Here is an 18,102-nt window from a genome sequence, read left to right on the forward strand (position 1 = left end):
AATAATTGATCCGCAGACATTAAAGCAATTCTCCCACTTTAAATAGCAGAGAAGCGGGACACCTTCCCCCCCCCCCCCCCCCGCCCCGACACACACACGTCCCACCCCCACCCCCAGGATTAGAAAGTAGGCTGTGCGTTGCACAGGCTTTGGGACCCTAGGCTATCTGTAAAATGGGAACAATACTGCCCGCCCAATTGAAGACAATCACGTAAACAAGAAAGGTAAAAGCGCCCAGCACGTAGTAGTCTGTTTTCTTCTTTCCTACTCCCGCCAAGGGGGCGCGAGAGTTAATGAAACTCGTGTGGGAAGCGAATCAGTGATTTCAGCTAGAACCTGACCCACTGAAACCTGAAGCTCTGAGAATGGATAGGAAACAGGAACCCCCTCGGGTCCCTCCCTGACGACCCTCTGTGAAAAATCGATCCGCTATCGAGGGCGCGCAGCCCCTCCCTTCCCCTCACCCCCCTCCCACTCCCCGCAGGGGCGCGGCCGCCTCTCCTGCTTGTGCCCGACGTTTCAGGAAAGAGCGAGCCCCGGGGGCGCGGCCGGCGGCGGGCTCCGGCGTCCTCGCGCGCCCTGGGCCCCTCCGTCCAAAGACTTGGCGCGGCGGGGCTGCGTCTTTGACGGCGGCCCGCCAGCGGGCAGGCGGGCTGTGGGCGTGGCGAGCGCCCCCGCCCCCGGGCCGGGCCGGGCGAGCGCGCGTGCGCGTGGGGAGAGCGGGCGCGCGCGAGGCAGCCGAGCCCGCGCCGCGCCGCCTCGTCTCGCCCGCGGCCGCCGGCCGCCCGGCCCCTCCCCTCCCCCGCGAGCTGCGCACCGCCGGCCCGCTGACCCAGCGGCCCGCGCCCTTGTCCGCCCGACCCCGCGGCGGGCTCCAGGCGGCGGCAGCATGAGCGGCGGCGGCGACGTGGTGTGCACCGGCTGGCTGAGGAAATCGCCCCCCGAGAAGAAGTTGAGGCGCTATGTGAGTGCGGGCGGCGGGCGGGCGCGGCCGCCGAGGGCTGGGGGCTCCGGGGGGGAGCGCGCCGACGGGGAGGGCGGGCCCCGGGGCCTCGGGGGGGCGAGGAACGGCCGGCGCGCCCCGCGGCGCGGCGCCGTGTGGGGCACCTGCACACCTGTCACAGGTGCGCCGCCGAGGGGCGGGGCGGGCGGGCGCGGGCTGCGGCTCGGGCTCGGCAGAGCGGGCGCGGCGGCGGCGCCTCCCCAGCAGCCTCCCTGTGAACTGAATACAGTGTTGAAGTTTGTACTGATTGTTTTGGGAGACTGGGAGAGTTGATTCCCGGGGCTAGGGGCCGTAGGTGCCCTGAGCGGCCTCGGCCTGCAGGACTGGGGGAGTGAGCGGGAGAGGGGGCGCAGGCTGGGGGGCCGCGCGCCCCGGCCCCCACAAAGGGCGAGGCGCCTCACACCCTTTCCCCCTTCCCTTTCTCTGCCCGCCGCTCCCGGGTGGCCGCCTGCTTCCTTCCAGTCCACAGCCTCTGCATCATGGGCAGCGTCAGCGGCATGTGCAGCCCTTGTCTTAAGTGACTCATTTGTTTGTCCCCCTTCTGTCCCTTTATTCTGTATGTCTCTCACATGCATCCCCCCAGCACCACCACAATGGTGACACGGCAGTTTGGTCTGCTGTAACTGGCCTCGGTTTTGTGTTTTGCAGTCCTTGGTGTCTGGGGTCGGGCGAGATCAAGGTTCTCAGTTGCCAGGTGGTGCTAACCGACAGTGTTTACTGAAATTGCTGGGACAGCTTCTCCCCTCTAGGTGAGAAACTGTCAACATCAAGGGGAAGGTGGTACAGGCTGGTGCTGAGCAGCGGTGAGGAGTTCTGGCTCCCCCCCCCCCCCCACCAGATTATGCCTTCCCTGGTGGGGTCAAAGTACAAGATGGTGCTAATTACTGAGATTTGGCTGGAATCAGCTCTGGGATGTTCGCAGGAGTTTGGAAATGGAAGTAAGGTCGCTAAAAGGTGTCAAGGTCTCCCGTTTTTTTCCCTGTTCACTTCCTATGAAATGCCCTTGTTAAAGTGACCCGTGGTGCTGGACTCTCTGGGCTCATTCCCACAGCATGGAAGTGAGCTGTTGCCTTCCAGCTGCAGTGCATCAAGGGAGCTCTGAACAGACCCTGCCCTCTGTCAGCTGCACCAGTGGCTGTCCATGGGGGGAGAGGCAGAAGCTTACCAGAGTTTCCTGTCTTGGCTCCCCAGATCAGAACGAAGGGACTTTTGGCCTCTGGATTGAGGAAGTGACATTCTGTTTTTCAAAGGAAGTGTTGTTGTTGGGGAGTTGCAAGTGTGTGTGTATGTAAATGAAATCAGGCTCTTATTTAGATCATTTGCTGGGAAACATCTATGGTTTTGAAAGTGGACAAAGATTTAAAATATAGTAGGGATGAGGCAATGAAGTTTTCCTCTCAGTTTTAAAGCTCATTTTCAGGGATGTAGCCAACGAATTACAAATACTAGGAAAGAAGTTTTTCTCCTTTTTAGGGTTGTATTAATTCTCCTTTTTAGGGTTGCTTAGGTGAATTTTTATATTAGGTTGAGGAAGAGTTTGCTATTAATGTTTTTATAAATATAAGAAAACAAAAAGAAGTCTTTGACCCTAAAGCCCTTCTGAAAACTATCAGTACAAGTGTAATACCACCCTAGCTAGTGGAATAGAGTATCCAGTAAAAATGTAACTCTTAATTGGCAAATTAGAATGCTACCCTGAAGATCCTTGAAACTTTGTTTTTGAAACAGTTTGTAAACAATTTGACACTGTATCTCTATTTGACTGATGACTTCTTCAGCTCTGTCATCCGTGCTCTCTTTATGATCCATTTCTTGGGTATTTTTGTTCCCGAGCAGCTTTAGCTCAAAATAACCAAGTTTGGAGGCCTTGGGGTCAAGCACCTTTTACACCCATTTGAGCTACTTGACACCTTACACTCATGTGATGACCTCAACCTCCTTCCCATCTTCCTTGCAGCTGCAGCCTATGAGGTGTCTGACCCAACCAGCAACAGCTTTTCTTAGGCTAGGGTGTGATGTGTTCCACTGGCACAACTGGAAGTCTCCCGACTATGGGAGTTCATTTCCCTTAGTTAAAACTGAGCTCATCTGTGTAATCCTAAACTCCTGGAGAACCGTCTGCTTTTATATCTCCTTTTTGGGGGGGGAGGGGGGAGGACCGAGTATTGGGAATTTCTGCATCCTGTTTTAAGTTAGAACTCCGCCAGTTCCCTCTGTTCATTAGAGGTCCAAGTTCATTAAAACCAAACTTGGAGAAAAGTATTTCCCAGCCCCATTGCTAAACACATACCGCAAATTAGCTGCTGCTTCTGCTCTGTGTAATAACCATGTAATATTATAGATTAGTAAATCTTCATTATGAGAGTGTATCGAGCATTTGAGATAAAAGCAGTTTATGAAATAGATTACAACTATTTAAAATTATTTTTCAAAACCTGTCTCTTATTTAATTTGGGGAGGGGGTAGGTGTAGAGAAAAAACAACTTAGAAGAAGCTATGGCAAATGTTATCAGGGATTAGCTTTAGGGATTTTTTTTTCACCAGCCTTTTCTAATTTATTAATCATAAGAAGGTATAAAAGGTCTCTTCGCTATTTGCTATGCACCCTAAGGAATTATAAAAGTGACCTTGGGGAAATGGTGAGTATTGCCTCTGGGGCATCATGATGCAGTTGCCATAGGAGGCTGGCAGGACTCCCATCATACTGCACTACGTATGTGTGTGCATGTGTGCACACGTGTGAACACGTACACACATATATACATGTCTATGAAGCTGAAACCAGAATTTCTTGGGGGAAAAACATATTTTATGACATACGCTGCTCTGTAATTTTCTATTCATTTCATTGGGTTCAAGGATTTCAGGAAAAAGATTGGCAGCAGCACTGCCCCCTAGTGGCTAATTTGGAGAACGTTCTGTATTGAGTCTAATGAACAACTGCTTTAAGGAAACTTTTAATTTCATTTATTAGATAAACTTATGTTTTAAATAACTGGGTCCCAGGCACTGGGATAAATGCTGAGAATAAAAATTAAGCCAGCCCTTCAGTCTTAGCAGATGACCTTGCCTTCTCCTTCACGAAGAAAATTGGAACCATCAGGAAGTAGATGTCTGTACATGCTTCAACCAAACTTCCAAATTCTCCTGTATCTACATGGTTCCTTTCCTTTTTCCTTCTTCTTAGAGTAGATCAGGTGCCCCTTTTAACTGAGCTAACCCTGCTCCCTGTGCTCTGGATCATATCCTCTCCTACCGATTCAGATAATTCTTACCCTTTCTATCATGAATCTTCAGCTTTTTCCCCTCTACCTATTCCTTTCCTTTGACATGTAAACATACTTCCTTTTAGGGGCCAGTCCCGTGGCCAAGTTCTCATGCTCCGCTTCCGTGGCCTGGGATGTCGCAGGTTCGGATCCCGGGCGCGGACATGGCACCGCTCATCAAGCCATGCTGAGATGGCGTCCCACATAGCACAACCAGAGGCACGCACAACTAGAATATACAGCTATGCACTGGGGGCTTTGGGGGCAAAGAAGAAGGGAAAGAAAAAAAAAAAAAGATTGGCAACAGTTAGCTCAAGTGCCAATCTTAAAAACAAACAAACAAAAAACATACTTCCTTTTAACAAACTTCTCCCTCACTCACACCCTTTCTTCTCACTGTGCTTTCTCCTTTTTTTTTAGGGCTAAACTTGTGAGTAGTTGTTTATACTGTCTCCATTTCTCCCATCTTCTTCTCACTGGGCTCCGATCTGAAACCTACTTTGTCATTTCACCTAAACTATTCTCAGAAAGGCACCAGTGACAACCAGGTCATGAAATTCAGAGGTTTGTTTTCCACTCCTCATTTTAATTTACCTCTTCACTGCCTGATCGCAGTGGCACGCTCACTCTTTCTTGAAGCACCTTCCTCTTGAGTGATACCATGTATGCCTGGTTTTTCTCCTTTTTTGGCCACTCAGTCTCTTTTGCTAGACTGACCCTCTGTACCCAATCCTTAAAGGTTGAAGCTCCTTTATAGTCACAGTGGCTGTGGTCCTGGGTCTTTTCTCTGCCTTGGAGATCTCTCTTCCATTTTCCTGTCTTCAATTATCATTTGCATGCTGATCGTTATCAAGTTAAACTTCCATCCCAGAGTTGTGTTCTGAACTCGACTTGCATATCAGTCGTTAACTGAGCATCTCTACTTGAATGTCTCCCATTGAACACAAACTCACTACACCCCAAACTAAACTTATTTATTCCTCTCTTCTTCATCCCATGTCTGCCCAGTAAATGGTGCCACTGACCACCCACTTGCTCACATGAGAAACTTGGGAATCATCCTTGTCTCCCTGTCACCCGCTAGTCCACATCTAATCTTCCACCAAAACTCACTAGACCTATCATCTATATGACTTTTTCTATATGTTTCATCATCCCCACTACCATGACTCTTAGGATAATCATTTTAATAGCCATCTGTTGAGCACTTACTCTGTGCCATGCACTATGGTTAGATCACTGATCTCTTAATTTAATCCTTTTAGCCATATGAGATGGGAAACAACTTGCCCAATGTCACCTAGCTTTATCCCAAAGCCAGAGCTTTCTTTTTTTAATTAAATTTTTTATTTTGATTAATTGTAGATGCACATATAGTTGTAAGAAGTAGTAAAGAAAGATCCTATGTACCCTTTACCCACTTTCTCCTAATGGTAACATCTTGCAGAACTACAGTATAATATCACAATCAGGATATCAACAATAATACAGTCAAGATATAGGACATTTCCATCACTACATGAGCCCTCCTGTTGCCCTTTTATAGTCAAATCCGCTACCATCCCACCCTCACCACATCCTTAACCCATGACAAGCCCTAATCTCTCCATTTTCATAATTTTGTCATTTCATGAGTGTTAGATATAAATGGGTTCATACAGTATATAACTTTTGGGAATTGGCTTTTTTCATTCAGCATAATTCTCTGGAGAGTCATCCAAGTTGTTGCATGTGTCACTAGTTTATTCTTTTTTACTGCTGAATAATAGTCTATAGTATGGATGTACCACAATTCATTTGTTTAACTGTATACTTGTTGGTTTTATTTACATTTCCCTTGTGGCTAATGATGGTGAACTTGTTTTCATGTGATTATTTGACATCTGTATATCCTCTTAGGTCAAATGTCTCTCTTAAAGTCTTTTGTCCATTTTCTCTTTTTTTTTTTTTTTTTTTACTGTTGAGTTTTGAGAGTTCTTTATATGCTTGAGATTCTATTCCTTGAGAAAGATGTGGTGTGTATATGTATATATACAATGGAATATTATCCAGCCATGAGAAAGAAGGAAATCCTGCCATTTGTGACAACATGGATAGGCCTTGAGGGTATTATACTAAGTGAAATAAGTCAGATTGAATAAGTTCTGGAGATCTTATGCACAGCATTGTGGTTACAGTTAACAGTACTGTATTGTATACTTGAAAATTGCTAAGAGAGTAGATCTTAAGTGTTCTCATCACAAAAAAGAAATGGTAATTATGTGACATGATGGAGATGTTAGCTAATACTGCAGTGGTAATCATATTGAAATATGTAAATGTATCAAATCAACATGTTGTACACCTTAAACTTACACAGTGTTATATGTCAGTTATATCTCAGTAAAGCTGAAAAAAATAAAAAAGAACAGGGGAAATGGAGATCTTCAGAAATTAGAGTGAATTCAAGATTTGTTTCTAGACCATCCTGGGCAGACAGGGCTTTGTTCCAACAGACTATTTGAGTATTTAAGTAAATATTCTATCTGGTCCCAATTCCTGGGACAGAGAAACAGATGGAAATTCCTTTTAGCAGGCTCTTGTTCTGAGGTTCTAATCACTGGATTGATTCTTTGATTGTATTCACAATATCAAAGAGACTGCTTTAACCCAGGGCCAGTCTCCTGAGCTTCTTGTCACTAGCATTGGATCAAAATTCCTCGTTTGGAAGCAACCCATGAATCTATCAACAGGTAAATGGATAAACAAAATGTGTATACGTACAATGGAATATTAGCCTTAAAAAGGAAGGAGATTTTGACACAGGGACATGCTACAACATGGATAAATCTTAATGACATTATGCTAAGTAAAATAAGCCAGTCACAAAAGGACAGATACTATATGGTTCCACTATGTGAGGTACCTAGATGAGCCAAATTCATAGAGAAAGTAGAAGGGTGGTTGCCAGGATCTGGGGGGAGGGGAGAACAGGGAGCTGTTGTTTAATGGGTACAGAGTTTTAGTTTTGCTAGATGAAAAGAGTTCTGGAGATGGATTGTGGTGATTCACAACAATGTGAATGTATTTAAATGCCACTGAACTGTACACTTGGTAAATTTTATGTTATGAGCATTTTACCACAATTAAAAAAAAGTAGCTCCTCATTTCCTAAGGGTTAGTACTTGGCCCTGCTAATATTTCTCATCCAAGGGGAAAGGCCAGATGGAATCTCTACAGCCTTGAATAATAATGGAATAGTCTCTCAGGGATATCTAAGGACCAGAGGCAGTAAGGTTGTACAAAGCAGGAACACAGGCCTGCTGCTTTGCTTAATGAAACAGCTTTGATGTTGCTTTCTATCCCTAGCTGGCCTTTCACTAGCTAGAAGAAGATAATGGAATATGGTAACCTCAAGCTTATGAGAAATACTGAGAAATATAGATTCCTAAGCAGGCTGTTGCCTTTATCCAAATTAATGTTGACAAGTGTTTATGGAGTATATCTTGTATCCTTTCCCTTCACAAGGGAATAAATCAACACTCAACCCTGCCTTCAAGGAAATTGTAGGCTAAGGAGACCAGAAGTATACAGGTCAAACAGAACCATGCCCTTATATGGAATTCCATGGTCCAGGTAGCAAGTTGAGTAAAGGTGAGCGCTCTGAGCATGGAAAAAGATGGAAGGGCTTCCTGGAGTAGGAGGTGAGAATGTGAGTTGGACTCAAAAGATTAGGACCTAGGAAGGAACATGGCAATTAAAGAGGGAAAGGGGCAGTGCACATGGGATGAAGAGGGAAGTAAGAATCCATCCAGAGTGGAGGAGTCTATAGTAGAAATCAAAAAGAGGTTTGAAAAGTAAATGAAAAGCTAAGGGGGATAGTCCACAAAATGCCTTAGATGGTAGGATGACGTTTATTGATTAAGAGCATCGCTCTAACTCTGTAAGTCTTTGCCTCTCAGTTATACGCTCTTCCAATGGGAAATGTCAGTGGTGTGTTGACATTGTTTATCATCAGAAAACCTCTGTCTTAGTGTTTTAAGGGGCTTTGGGTTCTTGAGCAAATGACTTGATTCTGTGAGTCTGTTTCCTTGTCTGTAAAATTGGAGTGATACTCCTTATTTTACTGGGTTTGAGAATTTACTAGGATGGCAAGTGAAAAGAGTCTTAGCACAGTGTCCAGCCCATTGTAGGTCTTTCATATTGGGGGATGTGATAGCAGAGTCTGACCTTCATTTATATTCGTTAACCCTTTCATAGGAACTCTGAACATGAGTATGGGTGTCTTTACATCCTTTTCAAATTTGGGCCAGACCGGAAGTTTTCAATGTCAGAATGTAAGTGGAACTCCCAGGCTAGATATTATATTCAGTTCTAGGGAGTTAATTTTTCCTGAAAGGGATAGCTCAAGGGTCTCCTGATCCAGAGAAGGGAAATGAAATCACTTGGGGATTTATCTGACACTGTAACTTTGACCAGTCCCTGGGAAATATTTGTAAAGATCAATGTGTAAGATTCTGGAGCCCATGTTTGAGAGTGGTTTAAAATGCAAGAACTTCCCTGTAAGCGGTAACTTTAAAGCTCATGTGTCTCCTGCCCTCCAGGCCCCTTCAAAGTGAATCCCCTTCTTGGTTTATTTCCATGGCACTTTTTTTACGTCTAGTTTGGCGTTCTCATATTGGGCTTCTGTCTGTCTCCCTTTGCAAGATTATGAGCACTTTACATGATAATGTCAGCATCTCAGAGCTTGGTGCAGGCTTGGTGCCACTTGTCCTGCACCAGCTATGACACTTTCAAAGTCGTCCTTGTCATTTATTCTTTACAACTAGCCCCACCCCCACCTCAGCATTATGCTTGCTTCTTTTTATCTGCCAGTTGTCAAAAGAGTGAGAGGGTTCCTTCCTCTCCTTCAGAGTGATCAAATAGGGTATTTTTTAGTACCATTATGAGCTCACATATTTAAACACATCTGGTGTATTTAAATCTATTCTAGTTGTTATCCTTATTGATGGTCAGATTGTACTATCTTTAGCCAGTGGGAGCTTATTCAAATTGGCTTCTGAGTCCTTTTGACATGTCCTTACTTGTATCTGATAGTTCCTTTGTTACCTGGTATGACAAGATGTTCCAGGCTTATCTTATACATTTCCTGATCCAGACCTAGAATCATCCATTTCCTTTTCTTTCAGTAAAAATGTATCTAGAGACCCCATGGGCATTAAGGGGTGTTTATTGCTATTGGGTTGGTCTCACACTTAGTTCATGTTGATTATAACCATGTGAAAAATATCCTTCCTTTTTCAGCGTGAATATTTTCATTTACTTCCACAACATATTTTTTCCAGTTTTTAATTACAAAAAATTTCAATCACGGGCCAGCCCAGTGGCGCAGCGGTTAAGTGCGCACGTTCTACTGTGGCTGCCTAGGATTCACTGGTTCGGATCCCAGGTATGGACATGGCACCGCTTGGCACACCATACTGTGGCAGGCGTCCCACATATAAAGCAGAGGAAGATGGGCATGGCTGTTAGCTCAGGGCCAGTCTTCCTCAGCAAAAAGACGAGGATTGGCAGCAGATGTTAGCTCAGGGCTAATCTTCCTAAAAAAAAAAAAAAAAATTAAAAAAAATTTCAGTCATACGCAAAAGTAGAGAAAATGGTCTAATGAATACCAGTGCACACCGTTTCAAATATTATAAAGATTTCATCACATTTGTTTCATCTATCCCTTTTACTGTTTCTTTGCTGGAATATTTTAAAGCAAATCCTAGACATGTACATAAGTCTTGTAAATATCATGCAAGTGAATGTACCATACCTTATGTACACATTTCCCCTGGTTAGACATTTATGTTACTTCTAATTATTCACTATTATATGAAATACAGGCCTGTTCTGTCATACAGGTGGCACTTCTGAGAGTTTCACCCCAGCTAATGAGCTATAGCAGTTAGGTATCATTAACTGTCACCACAGTTCACTTGGAAGATTTTCTTGGACAGGCAATCAGTATGTCTTTCCTTAGCCTGCCTTAGAAGAATGTGCCAGTTGGAGCTCTGCTAGCTTTCAAAAGCAAAGGAAAGTGCTAAATTTTAAATATAGTAGAGAGGCTCATTTTCTTGTGAGGATTGTAGGACTAAGTCTGTTGCTTTGATCTTTCCATATAATTTTCTGTAAGAAAAAAATGGCTAGAGAGAGATATATATACCTTTTTGGATGCTAACAAAGGCTGTAATGTGTTGCGTTTAATGCCCATTAAAAGTCTACCTGAAGATACTGTCATTAACAAATAGTAAGAGTCTACAATATATATATCATTCCCCTCTGAATTTGTAATCTTGTTGGGAAGCAGCTTGAATTATAATGTCAGGCTGTACAAATGGCAAAGACCAGTGCTGTGGGAGCCCAGGAGAGGTTGTTCTAGTGTGGTGAGTTCAGTGTCACAAGACCTCTGTTTGGATTTACTTCCCAGGTAATCTGCCATTTCACCTTTCTGCACCCATTTCCTCATACATTCTTAGGACTCAGTTCACGTGTCACCTTGTGGCAGCCTTTCCTGCGCCGCCATCTCCATCGGAATGAATTACAGAGCCCTGCTCCATGCTCCTGTGTCGTTTTGCATTAGTCCCACTAATTGTTGGTTTATGCCGTGCTTCCCCCAGACTGGGAGTTTCCAGAGGATGCCATGTCCTTTGCTCTTCCTTGTAGCCCTGGTACCTAAAGCACAATAAGTTACTGGTTGGCTAGTACTTTATATGCTTTTAAGTTTTGAATAAATTTTACTTTAAGATCAGTCACATTTCTTTGGAGAAGAAAGAGCTTGAGCTGGAATTGGATTAAAAATGTGACTTTTTTGGTGACAAGTTTTGGAACTTTCATGGGCTAGGCTGTTAAAAATTGAATTTTGGTGGGATAATACTTAAATTTCACTCATAATGAAGTTATTGTAAACACAAGATTACAAGAAACAAATAGAAATATTAATAAAGAGCACCTGTAATACTTCTACCATGGCATAAATGTTGTTAACATTTTAGTTTATTTCCTGGTCTCTTTTTTTCTAGGTTTATATATGCTTTGTATATTTTACAAAATCACAATAATATTCTACTACCTTTTTTATGCTTTAAGTTAATATATTTAAAAATATTTCCCTGTGTTACAAAATAGTCTTCTAAGACGTGTCTTTTAGTGGCTGCTTAGGCAAAATGACATAACACAGAGCTTCTCAAGCATGTGTAATGTAAGGACACTTTGAACAAACGTTTTTACAGGTTCTTGATGTTAAATTATCTTTATTATTATGTTACCAAAATGTCTATAAACAAAAACTATGAGGTATAAATATGTACTCACAGCTCTTCTACAATTATAAAACCAAAACAGATTTACAAATTAAATATAAAACTTCAGAACCAGTATAATTCACATTAACAACAGTAGATATTTTTCTGAAACTGAATTACAGCTTAAAATGTGCATATGGCCCTTATTTCTGTGGAGCCTCTTCTGTGTCTTATTCTTTTCTCCCACCACATTTCTGTGTTTGAATTACAGTGAAACTTTGGTTTGTATAGGAAGCCATTTGACTTTTCATTGGTTTGACCGCATTATTTATATACGATCACCTCTCTTTTCTCATTAATCATTAGTGTATGAAAATTAAAGAATACTTTTTTTTTTGAGGAAGATTAGCCCTGAGCTAACATTTGCTGCTAATCTTCCTCTTTTTGCTGAGGAAGACTGTCCCTGAGCTAACATCCATGCCCATCTTCCTCCACTTTATATGTGGGACACCTACCACAGCATGGCTTGCCAAGCGGTGCCATGTCAGCATGCAGGATCCGAACCGGCGAACCCCAGGCCTCTGAAGTGGAACGTCTGCACTTAACTGCTGCACCACTGGGCCGGCCCCTAAAGAACTTAATACTTGATATCTATAAGATTATGAATGCAAATACCAGTAATCAAGGAGCAGCATTCACTTGTAAAATGGTCGTTCAGATGATCAAGACTATGCTTATGTATCTTAAGATCACCCTTGAGATGCAAACTCAATATTGGAAAAAATTTTTCAAGTGGATTTGCAGATCCCTGGAGATATGTCTTTGGACTCTATATTGACACATCCTGGCGTAACTGTAAAAGGCATGGGCTCTGAGGTTAGCTCTGGGTTGGAATCCAAACTGAGCCCCACATGTGCTTTGTGGGCTTGGGCAAATTTCATAATCTTTCAAAGCTTTAATTTCCTAATCTGTGACGTGGAGACAATGGTAACTTTAACCAGTTAATTCAACAGTTTAGCTCAGGGGGCTGTAAACATGAATGCTCTCATTTTTCTCCAGTCAGAACTCCCAACTGTGTTTTGTCAAAATCTCCCTTCTCTAGGAGACAGATCCCTTGATGATACTTCGGGCAAAGTCCATAAACTTCTGGTCACTCTGGGTTTTTGAAAGTCCACCATTTTAGAATTTCAGTATATCTAATCAAAAGCTTTTCCTACTCTTACTACTGACCAGACCTGTAGCTAGGGGGATGTCAAGGGTGAAAAGGTAGATTCAGTTTATTTTTCTCCTCCTCTTCCCTGTCCTCACCTTGGAGAGTTCGGGGTGGGAGGACATACTCTCTCTAGATGCCTCTGCCCTGCTCTCTTCTAGGTTCCAGTTGTTCTGGTGTATAGGGGTGGGCAAGAGAGAGGGACAGGGGTAAGTGTCTCTTAAATGGCTGCTGTTGGGTCCTCTTTGATGGCATTTACTAGTTGTCTGACCAGCACCACCTGTGTGTGCACTCCCCTATTTGTGAGTTCTTTGCTGGGGAGCCTTTCCCACTGTGTGGTCTCCAGACCTGGAGAGGAAACTGGTACTGAGTTCTTTCAGGCCAACCCCTCCTTCTCTTGGTACCCTGCCGCTGAGATCCACTTGCTTATTGGACAGCCCTCTTGTGTGGGGAGCTGGTGAGACTCGGGGTTAAGGCCGGCAATTCCCATGGGACTGCTTGATGCAGGGGACTCACATCTGTGCCACACAGTGAGGTAACCACATTGCTGCTCCTTCTCTCTCTGTTTCCCCTTCTCCTGTCCATAATGGTGCAGGACAGATCTGGAAGTCAACTACCTGAGCAGATATTCATGAGGCATTACAATTTTTAAAAATTCTTGCCCCAATCATTTTTTTTACCATATGCCCCTAATCTCTGTAACTGATTCTCTTAAAGGAGTCCACTGTGGGGGTAGGGAGAGGACCACCCCAAAATACAGCCCTACCTGCTAGGTCAAAGGATCCAGGGTTTCCCCTCCCATCTCTACTCTTCTTTTGTGGACTGTGGAAGGGGAGGGGCAGAGCAGGGGCGCTGCTGATGGTTGGCTTAGAAGGTTTCATATTATAGCTTCTTAAGTTCTTGAATTAGCCCAGCCCCAGTTACTGACTGCTCTCCTTACCTTGTGGAGAACTTACCTCCTCTCTATCCTTGGCTGTGAGTTCTATTTGCCAATTCTGGGGCATCTGGAGAAGTCTCACTCAACGTTCACTTACATAACTACCTTATGGATTGCTGTGGTATTAAATAGGATAATGCCAGGCACGTTGTAAGCACTCTGTAAATGGTTAACTGTTACAGTTATTGCAGTGCCAAATTTATTTGGCTCTTCTGTTGTTGGACATTTAGGTAGTTTACTATTGTCCACTATTTTCAATAATGCTGTGATGATTTTTATAGCAAAGATTTTTATCCTTAAGACAAATTCCTGTAAATGGAATTTCTAATTCGAAGAGTGCAGTTATTTGCACGGTTTTTGATTCATCATACCAAATGGCCTCTCAGAAAGGATAGAGTTTTGGTTTTCCTGATTCTTCTTTGATACTAGATATAATTTTAAAAAATACTTGATAACTTGACAGGTGAAAAAGTAGTTCCTTGTTCTAATTTGGATTTCTTTGATGTCTACTGATTTGAATACATTTCCATGTCTTATTGACTCATATTTTTTTAACAGGTTGCCTGTTCAAAGGATAGGTGCTTTTTGATGTAAATAATGGATGTAATTGGGAAACTGAGTGGCTTTGAGTATTATAAAAAGGGAACTTGGAATAACTTGAGCAGGGAATCTCCAGCAGTAGGAAGGGAGAACATTGACCAGACCTGACGAGACGTTCCTCTTATTTAGCAGTTCCCTTCTGAGACCTTTTTTAGCTCCGGTTCTATAGATTTCCCTGCTGCAGCTTTCTGATCTTAATTTGGTTTCAAGGCCTACCTCAAATGTCACCTACTTCGTCCCCCTTCCTGATTTTCTCCTGAAGGAGGTTTGTCTTCCCACATCATCCTGCCATACTTCTGTATGGCTACAGCTCTTAGGACATTGCCTTGTGACTGTGTTTTTAGATGTCTCTCTCCTTAATTACGTGGCCTCCTCTAAGGCAATGATTTTTCTTTTTTGACCCAGTGTTTGCACAGAGGCACTCAAGCAGGAGATAAGGTAATGAACAGGAATCCTCCTTGCTCTCAGGTAGCTCAGTTTATCAAGGAAAATAGACATCTAAACTGACTAAATATAATGGAGAGTGTTCTGCTGTACTAGAGGTTGTGGAAAGTGTTGCAGGAGAGTGGAATAGAGGGATTGATTCCACTTTGAGTAGGGCAGTGTGAAAGAAAGCTACGGAGAACATGGCAGTGGAGCCAGGCTTTAAAGAATGAGTAGGAGTTCATCAAGCAGATGGGAAAAGAACATATAAAGTAATGAGAACTAAAGGCCTAAAGATACAGGCACATGGATGTTGAGGACAGTGTATGGATGGGGAAGGATGAAGAATGAAGTTCAAGTGGCCCCCTCTGTTCTTCCTAGGACCCCATCCCCATTCCCCTACATGCCCTGACCTCTTTGCTTTGTCTGGAATCTCTTCTCTCTCCCCTGACTCCTTGGAACCTATCAATCATTCTGCAAAATTACTGAATACCTACTAGGCAGCGTGCACCAACGGAGAGGCAGAAATGGGTTCATGGACAACTCTGAGTGGCATCTTGGGAATGTTAGCCCCATATTGAAAATCTAGAGAGTGATGTCCTACCCAAATTCTTTTTGGACTGCCTAGATTCTTCCAAAGAACTGAGGCATTTTCTATTTTAGCAGCTATAGATAAAATAGATATTCTTAACAATCAAGAGAGTGTTATAATTTATTTAATCTCCTGTGGTAGGATAATAGTTTCTCTCAATCCAGGCTGAGACAATCAAAGAAAATATAGCTTCATATTTTTCTGTAACTGATCTGCTTCTTCTCTGTCAGTTCCATCTGTTGTCCTGGTTACTTTTGCTTCGTGATAAATCTTGGACATGACAAAGTATGCCCAAAACTTAGTGGTGTAAAACAACGATTTTGTTTTGCTCATAGTTTCTGTGGGTCAGGAACTCAGATAGGGCATGGCAGGGACTTGTTTATACTCCCCAGTGTCTGGGTCCTCAACTGGGAAGACTTGAATGGCAAGGAGTGCCTCATCTGCCAGGAACTGGAATCATGTGAAAATGTTTTCGTTCCCATAACTGTCACTAGTGTTGGGATCACTCGAAGGCTCTGCATGACTGGGGCTGTTGACTAGAGCACCTAAAGTGGCCTCCACATGCAGCTTTGGCTTCCTCACAGCATGGCAGCCTCTAAGTAATCAGGCTAATTACAGGGTGTCTCAGGGGCTCCAAAAGTGAATGTCTTAGTGGCCAAGATGGAAACTTCATGGCCTTTTTTAATGGCCTAACCTTAGAAGTCACACGGTGTTACTTTGCCATATTCTAGTGGTCGAAGGAGTCACAGGCCCACTCAGATTCAAGGAAAGGGAACATAGACTCCTAACCTCTTGGTAGATGGAAGATCAAAGAATTTGTGGCCATTTTTTTAAAACTGCCATAATACTACTTTCATTTTTCAAGATAAACAGTCTGCTTTGAATCTTTTCAAAGTTCAACTTCCTAAACAGAGCTTTTTAAATAAATACTTGATCTTTCAGAGGTCTGCCCGCTTCTCTTTCTCCACCTCGAAATCTTGTTTGGTCAGGGCAGGGATTTTGTCTGCATCGTTTATCTCCAAATCTTTATCCACCTAGAACAGTGCTTGGCAAGTAGTTGATGCTTAATACCTATTACTGACTGCTTAATAAGAATGTTCGCTATGTCTTTGTGTGAGTTGGAGAGAAGAAGGTGTCTATGTCGATATCCATATTGATATCCATATGGTGTCTTCTGCTTCACTGTCTACTTTGGAATGTATCCTGGAGTTGTCTGTTGAGTTGTAACTAATTCTCTCCTTTGGAAATGATGGGCGGGAACCCACTATGGAGGTTGTGGTGTTAGACATTTGTTTCAGAGTCTCTGTACTCTGAGAACTCTTTGCTTCAACCGCAGACCTCTACTGGTCCACTCGTCACTTAGCAACTTCTAGATGCCCTGCGTGCCATGCTCAGGCTTTCGGGAGTGAGCAGTGTTGCCCCAGCTCATCTTTCTGGTCTCTTCCTCTTGTTACATCCAAGCATCTGCTCCCATACCATATATTGGCACAGAACTGAAGAATGAACTTGAATAGCCCGAAGCCCATCCCCATGTTATGTATGGGAAAATGGAGTCTCAATATTTCTGAAGCTCCATTGCTCCCTGAGTTAAACCTGCTTTAGAGAGGAGGAGGAATGTGTGTGTGGGGAGGGGGTATGTGAATGAGCACCACTATGCCTTTGTTCACCTCTTCTGCCCTTTCCCCCCCATAGGGCCAGAAGGGGCAGGCTTCTCTTTACTTCTTCCATGGCCAGGGCTTCTCCTAGGTCACCTCCTCCTTTCCAACTCAAGCTTAGCTGCAAATAAGGAAACACTTGATATATGGAATACGTGAAAAGAAACTGTTCTGTCAATGGGGGGACACAAATTAGGAAGCAATTAAGAACTGTTGTGACAATTATTCTCCATTACATTGCAGCCCCAGTCTAAACTTGTTATAGACTATCTTCCTTCTGCCAAACGTTATTTTCACAACACCAGTACTGTAAGGGAGTTTGGAAAGTTTGTACCAGGAAGATGTGGAGCCGTCATCAGGACTCTGAAGCGCTCCCCTGTCCTTGTTGCTGACTTTAAGGAGTGAATCCTTGAGCCTGTTTCCTCTTTAGTCAGATTAGGATATACTACCAGTCTTTAATTGGCAGCTGTTACAAGTTTAACATGATTGTCAAATAAATGCTCAGATGATTTGCATGGAAATCGGTTTCCCATCCCATTCTTCCTAAATTCCCAACATTAAGTGTTTCTGAATGACCTGAGAAGCTTTAAAAATGGCAAATGTCCGCCTGCTCTGGTCTAAGTAAATCAGAACCTCTGAGAGATTGGGGATCAGGAATGTGTGTTAAAAAGTTAATTCAAGTGACTTTGTGTACCCCCTATTAAAAACTTCTGCCAAAAATGCAAAATACTAGAAATACAATAGCGTTCTAGAAGTGAGTCTTTTTATGAGATTATCTAAGGCTTCTGTTTAGGTTGGACTTAACCAAGTTAGAAATCACTTATTTACAGCTTATTGTCATGGGTTCCAAAGTAATAGCCTTGCCAAGCCCGGTTTCATTTATTCCAAACCCTTTATAAACCAAGGGGACAGATGCAAAATGCCTCCTTATTTGCAGGGTTTTCTGTTAACTGGATTCGTGGTTGGTGAGCTTTGAGCCAGTAAGTGCTGTGCTCTTTTGTTAATGCACTTGGTGTGTGTGACGTTAGTGTATATTGTTCCTCTAAAGCTGCCTGAGCCTCAACTAATGAATTTGTGGGTTGGTGGATACATAAGGATCTATATTATCCTGAAGAGAACAAAACAGTATTATCATATCCTAATACAGAGTT

At 43.3% G+C, this 18,102-nt stretch overlaps 1 protein-coding gene across 1 annotated transcript in view; it reads left to right on the forward strand.

Annotated features, from left to right (window-relative positions):
• The first annotated feature begins 697 nt into the window (after positions 1–697).
• GAB2 (GRB2 associated binding protein 2) overlaps positions 698–18,102 on the forward strand; it is a 181,343-nt gene continuing 163,938 nt past the window's right edge. Inside the window, exon 1 of the mRNA XM_023646534.2 lies at positions 698–964. Within this exon, the coding sequence (XP_023502302.1) occupies positions 890–964 (75 nt within the window). The 5' untranslated portion in view covers positions 698–889. The remainder of the gene's footprint in view (positions 965–18,102) is intronic.

Source organism: Equus caballus, chromosome 7, assembly GCF_041296265.1.
Source record: "Equus caballus isolate H_3958 breed thoroughbred chromosome 7, TB-T2T, whole genome shotgun sequence".
NCBI lineage: Eukaryota > Metazoa > Chordata > Mammalia > Perissodactyla > Equidae > Equus > Equus caballus.